Source organism: Anopheles gambiae, chromosome 2, assembly GCF_943734735.2.
Source record: "Anopheles gambiae chromosome 2, idAnoGambNW_F1_1, whole genome shotgun sequence".
Lineage (NCBI taxonomy): Eukaryota > Metazoa > Arthropoda > Insecta > Diptera > Culicidae > Anopheles > Anopheles gambiae.
Window position 1 is genome coordinate 22,399,275 of NC_064601.1, and position 12,403 is coordinate 22,411,677.

The 12,403-nt window shown below is 49.4% G+C and overlaps 2 protein-coding genes across 4 annotated transcripts; both read left to right on the top strand.

The window, feature by feature from the left end:
• The first annotated feature begins 271 nt into the window (after positions 1-271).
• On the top strand, positions 272-3,414 carry LOC1273416 (BOS complex subunit ncln). Its single transcript, XM_312390.6, has 4 exons — positions 272-743; positions 916-1,103; positions 1,296-2,102; positions 2,186-3,414. Exons 1-4 carry the CDS (start codon positions 575-577, stop codon positions 2,675-2,677), a joined length of 1,656 nt encoding a protein of 551 aa, XP_312390.4. The 5' UTR covers positions 272-574; the 3' UTR covers positions 2,678-3,414.
• A 452-nt stretch (positions 3,415-3,866) lies between these two features.
• On the top strand, positions 3,867-9,241 carry LOC133391083 (serine/arginine repetitive matrix protein 2-like). 3 transcript variants are annotated; one of them, XM_061641325.1, is made up of 6 exons: positions 3,897-4,226; positions 4,294-5,673; positions 5,749-7,987; positions 8,076-8,498; positions 8,571-8,661; positions 8,748-9,241. In XM_061641325.1, the coding sequence occupies exons 1-6, from the start codon at positions 4,207-4,209 to the stop codon at positions 8,852-8,854; spliced, it is 4,260 nt and encodes a 1,419-aa protein (XP_061497309.1). In that variant the 5' UTR covers positions 3,897-4,206; the 3' UTR covers positions 8,855-9,241. The 3 variants fall into 3 exon arrangements, with proteins under 3 accessions (XP_061497306.1, XP_061497309.1, XP_061497308.1); XM_061641324.1 differs by having other exon boundaries at positions 4,294-5,577; positions 5,620-7,987; XM_061641322.1 differs by having other exon boundaries at positions 3,867-4,226; positions 4,294-7,987.
• Positions 9,242-12,403: the final 3,162 nt, after the last annotated feature.

Here is a 12,403-nt window from a genome sequence, read left to right on the forward strand (position 1 = left end):
CTTTTAAATCAACTAAATGAGTCAATAAAAGAAACAATCTGGTCTTCCTTTTTTATAATTATTTTAATATATCTTTATTTAACTAGCTAACAATCGATCCTTGAGTATACCTCCACAACAAATTTCATGTACCGTTCGCTTTAAAATTATAATTGAAATTTAATAATAAACCATCTCCCGCAATTCATATCTCAACCGTAATTTTGAAAACGCCTGCGAGCGCTGTCAAAGTAGCCGCTGTCGGCGGGATGACAGTTTCCTTCCCCGTTTTCATTTTTCTCCCGCAGCTGTCACTGTCGGTGTGCATTTGTATTGGGCAATTGGTCCCGTAATTTTTCTCAACGACACACACGGGGTTTTTTCTTTCGCACTTTCTTCACTGAAAAGGGAAAACAACCGGCCACATTTGGCTTGCAACGATTACCGCGAGCGCAGGTTTCTGCTGTGCCGTTCCGTGCCGTTTGCCATCTGGCCTTGGAACTCGAGCCCAGTTAGTTTTCTTCCTTCTGCCCCCCTCCGGCAGCGGTGTGACAATCTCCCGGTAGGCCCGAATTACGACACTGCAGCGGTGAAGATGTTTGAAGAAGCGGACAATTTTGCGGACCTGTTTCGCGGCGGGCTGCCGTACTATCTGCTCATCACGCTGCCGATATTGATCATCTGCTCGTCGAATCCGGTGCTGGCCGCGAGCGAGTTTGGCGTTCAGCGGATGTCACAGTACGATGTGCACGGTGTCGCTTACGGTAAGCAGCCGAGGGTGTCGCGCTGCCCTTTCGCCCGGTGTTGTGCATTCGCTGTTGAGGTTAGGGCCCGTGCCCTTAATTCGTGGTTGATTAGCGTTAACGACTATCGCGGTGCTGCACACAGTATGCTGTGAGGCCTGGTGTTGATATTGGTCTCCTGTCTGTGTTTTAGGTTGCCGCGCGTCAGCATTGAACCTGGAAGCCAAATCCCTCTACACCTGGCAGACGTCCCGGCATTGTGTGTTGACCCGGTTGCAGGACATGACCATCGACCACTTCCGGGAAATCCGTGCCAAGGCGGGCGGTCTGGTGGTTCTGCTGCCGGAAGATACGGCCGCCCTGAGCTTGGAGGACAAGCAGGTAAAGGATGGCTCCCGTTAGCTTTCGTAGTAGCGCGGCCCTTGTTGAGGCTAACGACCTAAACCAATTAGCCGTAAGGTGCATGCACCTTTCGAGTTGGCGCGTACTAATTCGATTACGATGGGTTAGCTTTGGAAGGCTTCTACGGCAGATTTACCTGTACGACCTATTTTATCTTTTTTTTTCTTGTAGCACATTCACCTGCTCGAACAGGCGATGATGGTGCAGGATGTCCCCATTCCGGTGTACTTCTCCAAGTACGACCCGAAGCTGAATGGCATCATCGATGAGGTAACGCGTACGACCGTGCGCACCCAGAAGCAGAGCGCCCAGAAGCGTGATTCCGCGTTTAGCGAAATCTTCGGTTCCATATCCGCCAACGGGTACCAGATCGTGGTGTCCGGTGCGTCCCATACCGCCAACAAGCAGTCCAAGATACCGATCATTCAGGGCGAGCTGGCCCCGCTCAAGCCGGGCAAAACGCTCGACGGCGACAGCAAGCTGCCGCTGATCATTGTCACGGCACACCTCGACACGTTCGGGCTGACCAACTCCCGGCAGAGCAATGCGGATGTGGCCGTACTGCTGACGCTGGTCGAGCTGTTCAGCAAGCTGCACGCCAGCATCCCCAAGTATCGGCTCATCTTTCTGGTGTCGGAGTCGGGCCTGCTGCTCAACTTCCAGGGCATGAAGAAGTGGCTCGATTCGAACCTGGACGAGAATGTGCAGATACAGCATGCGGAGTTTGTCGTGTGCCTCGACACGATCGGCAAGCTGCTGGCGAACGAAAACATCTACATGCACGTGTCGAAACCGCCGAAGGAGGGCACAGCGATGAACAGCTTCTACAAAACGCTCCGCACCGTCGCCCAGCGCTATGGCAATGTGAGCGTGGAGGGTGTGCACAAGAAGATCAATCTGGCCGACACGCTGCTGGCCTGGGAGCACGAGCGATTCAGCATGAAGCGCATGCCTGCCTTTACCCTGTCGAATGTGAAGGTTTGTTGACCGACGCAAAGCGTGCTTACGATCAGAAGTGGGTTTTCTTCATTTGCTGTTTCGTTTTTGTTCCATTTCCACAGAGCCATAAGGACCCGCAGCGGAACACCATCTTCGAGGATGACACCGCGGAGGAGCAGCTGGACGCGCTCGAGCGTAATGTGAAGATTATTGCCGAAGCGCTGGCAAGCCATATCTACAACGTGCCGGCCGACGACGGTGCCGCCGGTGAGATCTTCACCGGCTCGATGGCCATCAGCCGGGAGCAGATTAAACCCTGGCTTAACATCCGCTCGACGCAGCAGAACAACGATCTGAAGTACGCGTTCGAAAAGTACCTGCGCAACGTGAAGGTTACGTACGAGAAGCCGGACGCCCGCGAACCGGACTTTATGCTGTACGACGATCGTGACGCGCTGCTCAACATCTACAACGTGAAGCCGGCCGTGTTCGATCTCTTCCTGACGTTCATGATTGCTGCCTACCTGTCGGCGGTCTACTTTGCCATCTTCCACTTCCCGAGGCTGTACGGTTTCGTGTGTCGCATGACGGTAGCCAAAACCAAAGTAAACTAAGCGCCATCAACTTCATCATCATACCGGTTAGGGACCATACGGGGGTCGTCGGGTGTATGATTACGGGATGGGCGCATTTAGCGAGTTTTAGTGCGCTTGGGTAGTATGTAGCGAGAGAAAGAGATAGAGAGAGAGAAAGGAGAGCGATAGAGAGAGAGAGAAAGATAGAGAGAGAAAGGAGAGAGATAGAGAGAGAGAGAGAGAAAGAGAGAGAGAGAGAGAGAGAGAAAGAGAGAGAGAGAGAGAGAGAGAAAGAGAGAGAGAGAGAGCGTGGATTATGTTGTTCTATTTTCCCTTGTCCCCTGTTGAAACTCAACCTCCCAGGCATTGCTTCTCAGATTCATCCGACATGCAAAATCGTTCGATGGCGTCATGTGTCCAGGTGGAAAGGAACTTCGTTTTATTTTCTTCACTACTACTCGTCTTTTCATTTTCATCACTGCTCGGAATCGTTGCACTGTGCGTAGGCTTTAGGATCGTTTTGTTTGTTATCCCAGTACTTGTACGCTAGTCGGTATAGAACGTTAATCGTATCGAAATCGTTTGCCGTTTCCTCGGTACTGCGCAACAGTTACCGGGCGGGAATGGGTTTGCATTTTCCCTCTGTTCATTTGTGTGTTTCCTTTGTGCGGTGTGTTTGCTCCTTGTGCATCGTGTGCCAGCGAAAGCCAGTAGCTAGCATTCATCGTAAAGCATTGAACCGAGCATGAAACAAATAAATGCATCGAATTGCCAAATGAGTGTGAGTTTGGAATTTTACAACTTCCTGTTGTAAGCCCAAAGCATATGAGAAACGTCGGCGTGAGATTTATAACTTATTTTGCATACAAATCAATTGAATTAGTATGTAATGAATACAAATTTATGCCTTGGTAAACAATGCTTCTTTATACAAAGAAATAAAAACGGTCAAAATTAAATTTGAAATGTTTTCGCCCGTCCGCCATGATGTCGTTTGAAATATTTCAACGTTTTCTGCTAGCAAGTGATTCATAATTGTTTATTTCAGATCGGATAGCACAATAACTATTTATTTTTAATGATAAGAAACAATTTAACAAATAAAGCACATAAATATTTCTCTCATCAAGGGTATTCTTCATAAAAATTGTAATCCCAAAGTATTCGCCAGATGTTCATACATCAACCACCCTGTGCGGCCGTTTGACACATTTCCACCCGACCTGTCAGTTTGCATTTTCATAACGACAATTTGTAACGAACGCAAGAGAAGGCAAAGCCAACGCCAACATTCAGCCAAGTTTGTGTTTTTTCCTGTTATGTGAGCAAACATTCGCACGCACCGTGATGGAATCTAGTTTTCATGGCTATAGCTGAACGATTAGGTGCTGCGGTTGTAAGTGTACGCGGGGACATTGTGATACAGACACGATAAACCAGATATATTTGTGTGCCACGGGACAGACGCGTCCTCGTCGGCGAAATTGCGCTTGGAACTGCCGCGAGTGTTAATAATAGGTGATACAAAACGCTAGCCAGTTGTGGCTGGATCAAAGCAAGGAGCAACCATGGCATATTTTATGGCAAAGTAAGTTGTTCACGTCGATAGCACAAGAAGTTCGGTACCAGTTGTCCCCTTTTTTTTGCTTTTGTAGCGTTCCCGATCTCCGGCTGTCGGATGTTGACGAATTGTTACGCGAGACGGCGATGGACGACTCGAACGGGCAGAAGATTTTGGAATATCTCCGGCGCAAGCGCGGCGGTGCCAGAGCGCGGCTGTACGATGGGTCGGATAATTCGTTCCACTTCCGGTTGGATCATGTGCAGCCCGTTACAGTGCCGCAAGCAGGCAACAGCAACCGCAGGGAATTGCCAACCGCACGCAGCCCAGAAGCAGCAGCAGCAACAGCAGCAGCTGCTCCTGCTGCTGCTCCTACTTCTCCTCCGGCAAGCAGCAGCGGTGCACTGATTCAACCGTTGGCAGATCTGTCGGTCGAGAACCGCGTGTCTTCCTTTATCACTCCCGCTCGACTATCGGTGGCCCTATCGCCGGTGCGTACCGGTGCAGAAAACGCGCGATCAACGATTGTAACTAGTCCCACACGCAAGAGCACGGTACACGTAAGCCCGTATGTTTCGCTAAAACCCGCCACAAACCTTCAAAAGCAACTCTTGTTACAGCAATACAAGCGAAGCAATGATATGAAATTTGAAGCCTTACGACATGCGAGCCATCTGGCGTCGAGCACCCCGATCGCGGGCGAACATGCTAATCGAAAGGGGCAAAATTTGCTCAACTTCCGGGAAACGATTTCCCCTATCCTAGATGAACAGGTACCGGGGACGCCAACTCACCGCCCAGCGCGAAACAGTTACCGGGGAGAACAAGGAGCGCAGGTAGGACCGGCTACCATACAGACGCCGGTCCCTGCCACTCAAGACGTGCCGGACGGGACGGGGCAACAAAATGGTCGTGAAAACACTCCACCCCGGGAACAGAATGCGTCGGTCGTTATACCGGAAACTCCGAGCCCGGTGCGTCGATCACCCCGTCAACCATGCACACCGCTCAGTGGCCTTTCGTTGGCGTATCGCGAGCATATCAGGGCGGTGCCGCTGGTTAAACTGTTGAATGCTTCGCTTGATGATCGGGACAGTGCTTTGACGCCATCCCGCCGCAGCATTCTCAAAAACGGGCTCGGAAACCATGTCCCTTCGCCTAGGAATCGTGTGAGCTTTAGCGAGAAGTTAACCGTAGTGCGTGAAATTTCGCCCCGGGTCTCACCTGACGATGCGCAGATTACATCGGACGAGAGTGACGAAGAGCAGGCGAATCAAGGTGTTTACAGGTCGCGAACATCGGATCGGGGTGTGACACTTCAGCGATCCCGACTCACGTTCGATTTCGAGCAAGAGCCGGCGCCCGTTTCTCCTACCAGGTCATCGAAGAGGCTAGAGACGGCGCCCGTTTCTCCTACTAGATCTTCAAACAGACCCGAGCTGGCGCCCAACTCTCCTACCAGATCGTCTAACAGGTTTGAGCCGGCACCTGTTTCTCCAACTAGGTCATCGAACAGACTTGAATCGAATACGCCCGTTTCTCCTACCAGGTCGTCTAACAGGCCTGAGCCAGCGCCCGTTTCTCCTACCAGGTCGACTAACAGGCCTGAGCCAGCGTCCGTTTCTCCTACTAGGTCATCGAACAGACCCGAGCAGATGCCCGTTTCTCCTACCAGATCATCGAACAGGCAACATGTGCAACAGGCTACCAGTCCAAGCAAAAGAAACCCATCGAATGGCCCTGAACCAGCACAGAACCAACGCCAAAGGTCAGCTGGCATCGAAACCAGTGCACACAAAGATACCGAAAATGCTCAACATTCCCGGCGATTGTTTGGACAGGGTCGTTCGAACGCGTTTGATGATGATGGTGGTGGAAGCAACGAACCTGAATCTCCCTCCAGATCCACCGAGAATGTCGCACGTTCGCCCACACGACCGCCATCGGCTGGTGATCATCCTACACGCCCGGATCGACAGCTTTCTCGCTCATCGGCGAAAGCGTGCAACAATCGTACCAACAGAAACACCATCAACATGATCATGGACGACTGGGACGAGGGAGCAACATCTCCGATGGAGGTAGACCATGAGCAAGGTGAGGCTGGCGAAGGCGAAACAGCGCACAGAACGATCACGGAAACGCTTGCCATCACAAACGTGGCCACGCCGCGGACGGTCGTGATGGATATTCTGGAACCACCGTCCGCCTTCTGCGATAACGACACAGCCAACGATAGCGACAGTCGACTGCCTACTGACCAGGAGGAGCCAAACAACCAAGCGTCACCGGGCTCGAGCGATTCGGACTCATCGCGTAAACGCAAGCAGGACAATTTGCGTGTGTTGATCACGGCTGTACCGTCGCCAAAGCAGTCGAAACTGTCACTGCCTCAACCGGTTGGTAATACAACACTGCCAGTACCTCAACATTCCGAGCGCTTGGTCAGCGTAAACTCACCGCACGATCATGTGCCGCTGGACATGATACAGACGGTCGATATGATACACAGCAAAGTAAATTCCGAGCTTCTCGAACCGAAACCGGGGGGCGATGCAGGGATGGAGCGGCGTATCACTATCTGCAATCCGCCGAAGCGGCGCGCCACCAAATCGAAGGTGGACGCTGATACGGAAATTTACTTTCAAACGGTCGAAAACACTTGCTCTCAGGAAGGGCCAAAGGCCAAACAGCGGAAGGAACGGCGTAAGCTGTTTGTGCAGGAACCTGCCGATAGGATGCCGGAGGACGAAGAGCGTCAACCTATACCATCACCAGTACCGCTGCCTCTGACGCAAGAGCTCGTCGATTCCCAGGAACAACGGGTACAATCAAAGCAAAAGCAGCAGTCGGTTAAAGAACTTGCTGTTCTTGTAAAACGCTTATCGGACGTAACCATTACCAGGTGCATCCAGTCACCGGATCGGTCGGCCCCGAAGGTTGCAGCGACTGCCCGCTCCTCCCCCGTTGCATTGGAAAGGGATGAAGAGTACGATAGTCCCGTCGAGCTCGCAGTGCGAGAGAAACAGAACGAAGAACGGAGTGAAAAGAGCGATCGGACGAAGGAGGAGAAACGGAAGGAGGAAAAGTGTAGTCCACCCCAGCAAGTGGAGCGAGCGGCGAGTCCGAAAAGAAAATTAAAACCGTCCGGACCGTCCAAGAGGAAGAAGAAGGAGAAGCCGCCCGCGGAAGCTGGTTCACCGGAGCCTGCCGCCACCGAGCCGATGAGCGGTATGGCGCAGAAGTATTTGAAGGATGTGTCGAACGAAATACGGCAGCAGATTGAAAGCGAAGGTCCACGGCGAAGCCACCGGAACCGACGGTTGGCGGATGAGGTGCTGCGCAATAATCCCGATATCGCCCGGACCGATGCACCGCAGTACGTAATGCCGAACATGAAGGATATGTTGAAATACTTCCAAAAGTTCGAGCGGACCAGCAAGAAAGAAGGCAAGAAGGGGAAGGAAAAGGGTAGCGGTTCGAAAAAGGAAGCAAAAAGAAAACACGAGCCATCGAACGAAAAGGACGGCGGAATTGCAACGAAATCGTCGGAGAAAACGGACAAAAAAGCACGCGGACGGTCACGGAAAGTGGTCAATCAGAAGGAGGAAAGGTTTGATTCGGACGGATTTCGCATACCACCCGCACCGGTGGTGGCGTCGGGAGCAAGGGAGGGAGGGAAAACAGCGAGCCGCGAAGAGCCTTCGGAATCGTACTCTTTATCCGCGTCCAATCAACAAGAACAGGGCACATCTAGCGATTCGGGCCTTTCGTCAGCGGTGATGACGGTATGTGAGGTGTATGTTGGGCTTGGGCAACAGTTTTCCGGTAGCGCTAAATTTCAAACCATTCTTCCTTTTGTCCCTTTTCAAACAGAACGACGATGCTACGAACACGGTCGAAGCAAATGAACGATCGGAAGTTTCGAATCCCTCAAAACAATCGTCATCTAAAGCCGATCGTACTGCTTCCGCTGCCGCACCACCGAATACAACTGCTGCATCGTCCTCCTCCTCCTCCCCATCCGCTTCCTTCTCCGGTGCGGATATGCTGGCGGAGAAGCGCAAAATGATGGACTGGATGATGGTGCTGATGGAAAACCGGCAGAACCGTGCGGCTGGCTTGCCGAACGTCGAACTGCAGGGCTTCACCCATCTGTCCCTCGAGCATCTAGCGTTCCAGCGGTGCAAAGGCATCGAGTATTCGTTCTACGTCTACTCGAACAAGGACAATTTCGGCTTTTTGCGGGTTCTGCCCAACGTGACAAAGAAAACCACATTTACAAAGCATTGTTCGCTGGTAGGTAGGGTGCAAGGGGGAGGAAGGTTTGAATCAGATAATTGATATAATGTTTCTATTGTGATTTTGCAGAAATTTCTCATACTCAGTGGCGCGCTTAAGTTCATCATTAATGGGTACGAGGTGAACGTTGTTGGAGGCGATTTCTTAATGATTCCACCGAGTAAGTATATCGCATTGCGGGTTAAGCTTTGCTTTGTTTCGCTGTTTATACCTCTAACGTTATGAACCTTCTGCACCATCGAACAGGCACAACATATAGCATGGTGAATGGATCGGAAACAACGCTCATGTTTATGATAAAGGCAACCCTGCCAGAAAGCCAAGCAGAAACCGATGGCCAAGGAAAAAGGTAGATCGAGTTGTGTGTTCGCTAGCGCAAAGACCTTTACACCATTCTTTAATCAATAAAAAGTGTTTAGAGGTATAGCGTAAACGGTGTTCACGGTTAGATAGTTAGTGTTGTTGATAAATTAAAGAAATGTACAATGTGTGGGAATGCTTCATCAGCTCTTGGTGGATGCTAAATGATAATTTAAATATTAAAATTAAATCTTTTGGACTGATAAATAACAAACACACACAAACAACTAGAGAGAGAGAGAGAGAGAGAGTATGAGTGAAAACTTATCTTCCCACTCTCATGATGTAAGCTATCACACGATTAGGCACAGTTAATTTCTTTCCTTTTTTGTATCTATGCAGTTGACAGTGAGAAATATAACAATTGATTTAATGAATTATTAGGAGAGCAATGATATATTACAACAACAAAAATCTTATCACATGGTGCTTTCCATCGTTAACAACATTTGGGGGAAAAGCAAATATGTAGGCCCATACCCATCAAAACGCGACGCACGTGCTCTCTACCGGCGTTCTGTCTATTAATGTAGGCCATCGCTTTGCTGTTCCGAAGCAAACGGCACAAGCCACCTGCTACATACCACCGAAACATGCCAGACATACACACATACAAGAAAACATAAAAAGAGCCCTGGGCAATGCTTCCACCTTACATAATGTCTTCACGTCAGGTTAGACACGTGTGGTGTACGCGCTTCGGGCTACCATCACAGCCATCGCCAATGACCCAGTTTCCTGCCTCCCACCACCGAGCGCTTTTGTTGATTTCCGTTCGGTGGTGTTTTTTTTCCTTCTTCTTCCTCTCTTAATAGCGTCACCCACGCGCGTGGTTCACTCCATCCATCCGTTATGAAGCCATCGCTGGTGCGGTATGAATGATGATGTTAGCCAGTCGTATGGAACGACGGAATGTCACAGCGAGGGATTATCGCTAGTTATGGATTAGGAAGTTCCTATTTTTGGGTGTAATGTGTACAACTTCTACTAACCTTACACACACACATACACCGATTGTAATACATTCTGGAGTTAATGAACACTACCCCAAATGATGTGTTTTATTACTTCAATCTTTGCAGAACAAAAACCACAACATAACACGTGACAAATCACCAATACAGCCACGTGCAGATTAATCGTAGCCTTCCTATTCTTTTCCGGATGTCTATTTTTCTTTTCTTTTTTTTGTGTGTGACCAATACTATCCCTTCCAAAACCACTGTGACTATATATCGTACTTAGGGAGCAGGTTCGTTAACGGGAGGGAACACAAAAGAAGCAATCATTAGTGTCAGATAACTTCGACCAGCGGCAACAGTTTGCTTGGTAGCCGGGCACTACTGTCATTGGATAACCCGGCGGCAGGCGCTGTCGCGTGGCTGTAACGGTGCGAACTCGCCTCAAGGGTCAACATCGCAGGCTAGTCCCGCAAACAATATGTCGAAATGTGAGCGATTGCTTGAGCTGTACATACCTGGAACCTGTCGTTCCACGTGCTCTGGTGGCTTGCAGCGCGGTACAGAAGCGGACGAAGCGAAGAATAAAGAAGGTAGAATGGTTTTATGTTACAAGCAGGTTAACGGGCGGCGTAATTTGGGAGCAGGAATTTACGGCACGATAGTGTTGTTGTTGTCTGGTGGAGCTGCTTTTTAATGAGTTACGCAAGCCGATGGGGCATTTTTCGTTCGCTCAGCATTAGACAGACTATGTGCAAACGTAACATCGTTGCTCGTTGAGTTCATTTTGAACTGCTAAAAGATGCATAATCCATTTTTTAAACTGCTTGTTTCACGTTTTCATAAAACCCTAGCCTTCACCCTCCGGCGTACAACGTGATCGCGGCCCCCCAAAAAGGACGACGTAGAAGTTGCGCTCATGATTTATGAATGATTTGTTTGCCTTTTCTGCTGTTCGAATTGGATCGAACGCGACGCGTACGCACGACCACTAGCACAACACGTGACACGTAGGGCATGAAGCAATGGAAGGTAGGAAGGAAGGAATAGGATATAGAAAATATTGAGAAAAAAACAGCGATAATGGTAGGTGATGCCAGTTGCTACAAGGCCAGACGCGAATCGAGCGTGTCCGCTGGGACCAAAGATGTGATAACAATAAGTCTCGTAAGCATGGGACACAAGATGTTACACAGGAAAATTTGATGAAGCCTTTGTTCGTGGAAAAGCAGAACATTAGATTTAGGTACCCCATTTCTACGTAATGTGTTCTAGGAAAGCAGTACTGATTGTTTTTGGTTGTGCGTATGGCTCCGTATCTGACGAAAAGCGCAGCAGAGAGAGAGAGAGAGAGAGAGAGAGAGAGAGAGAGAGAGAAAGAGAGCATTTATTGTTGGAGAAGTTACGCAGAAAATGGCACGTGTATTGCCGCAGGACATTCGGCACCAATTCCTCAGAAGAACAGAAAGATGTGTAAGACATCTGTTGTGTGTTGTTTTATTCACTAGATATTCAGACGATCGGAGGACGCCTGTTTGGCTCTTTGGTTTTGTTTTAGGAAAAGGAATTGCATACATTTTCCATAATTGGGTTGCGTACGATTCTGCCTTTGCCGTACACTATTTGTGGGATTGAACCATAAACGGCAAACAGTACCAATTCCATAACTCACACGCACACACAATGTCTATGGCCACGTGGACTAAAGAGCATGCCCGCTTAGAACATTGATATGCGGTGCATTTTCAATTTGAAATATTCATTACTAGCCAACACCCGTACGCTCCATGTGCACTATCACATTTCAGCTTCAGCGTTGCGGGCAGGAAGTCGATTAAATTCCGTTGGCTGCATGGCAATACAAGTGAGGCGTAAGAAACCAAAAAAAGAAAGGAAAAACACACCACATAATTCACCAAAACCGCACGATGAGCCACGCTGTAAGGATATGCTGCCTTGTGTGTGTGTGTGTGCATTGGTGGCCTTTTAGTAGCAAAGCGGTGCCGTGAGCACGTGTTCTGGCAACCCTCCCGGCGTGACTCACGCTCGCGTGGGATAGTGGTGGGAAACACGCTGGTTGTATTTGCGCGTAAGCATATGCGTGCAGTGGATGCATGCATAGTGGATGAGATGCTCACAAAGTTTGCTCACCGTTCGGGTGGAGAGGCGGCCCAGTGTAACGTGAGAGAACGCTTCCCACACGATGGAAGTAGAAGAGGGGTGGCAAAGGAAACTCCGACCCAGCGATGAGTGTGCAGAGCACATGGATTTAGTTTTTTTTTTGTTGTTTTTATTGCTGCAATTCCATTGTTCTGCCTGCCGTGTCTCTTGTTGCTGGTGCTGATGAAATGAGCCAAAGAGCGGAACGGGACTTTACTCACGCGCATTTTTTATGGGGTTCTCTCTGCTTTCCAAGCTGATGAGTGCATCGTTGTCAAACAAGTGATTTATTTGACTGTTTTTTTTTAAATTTGGTTTTTAAATTCATTTCATTTTAAAATTACAAAAATCCAAATAAATAACATGGAAAGGTTTTATGATGGGCAAACATGTTACCTTTCCTGGGAATGCACGATGACAGGC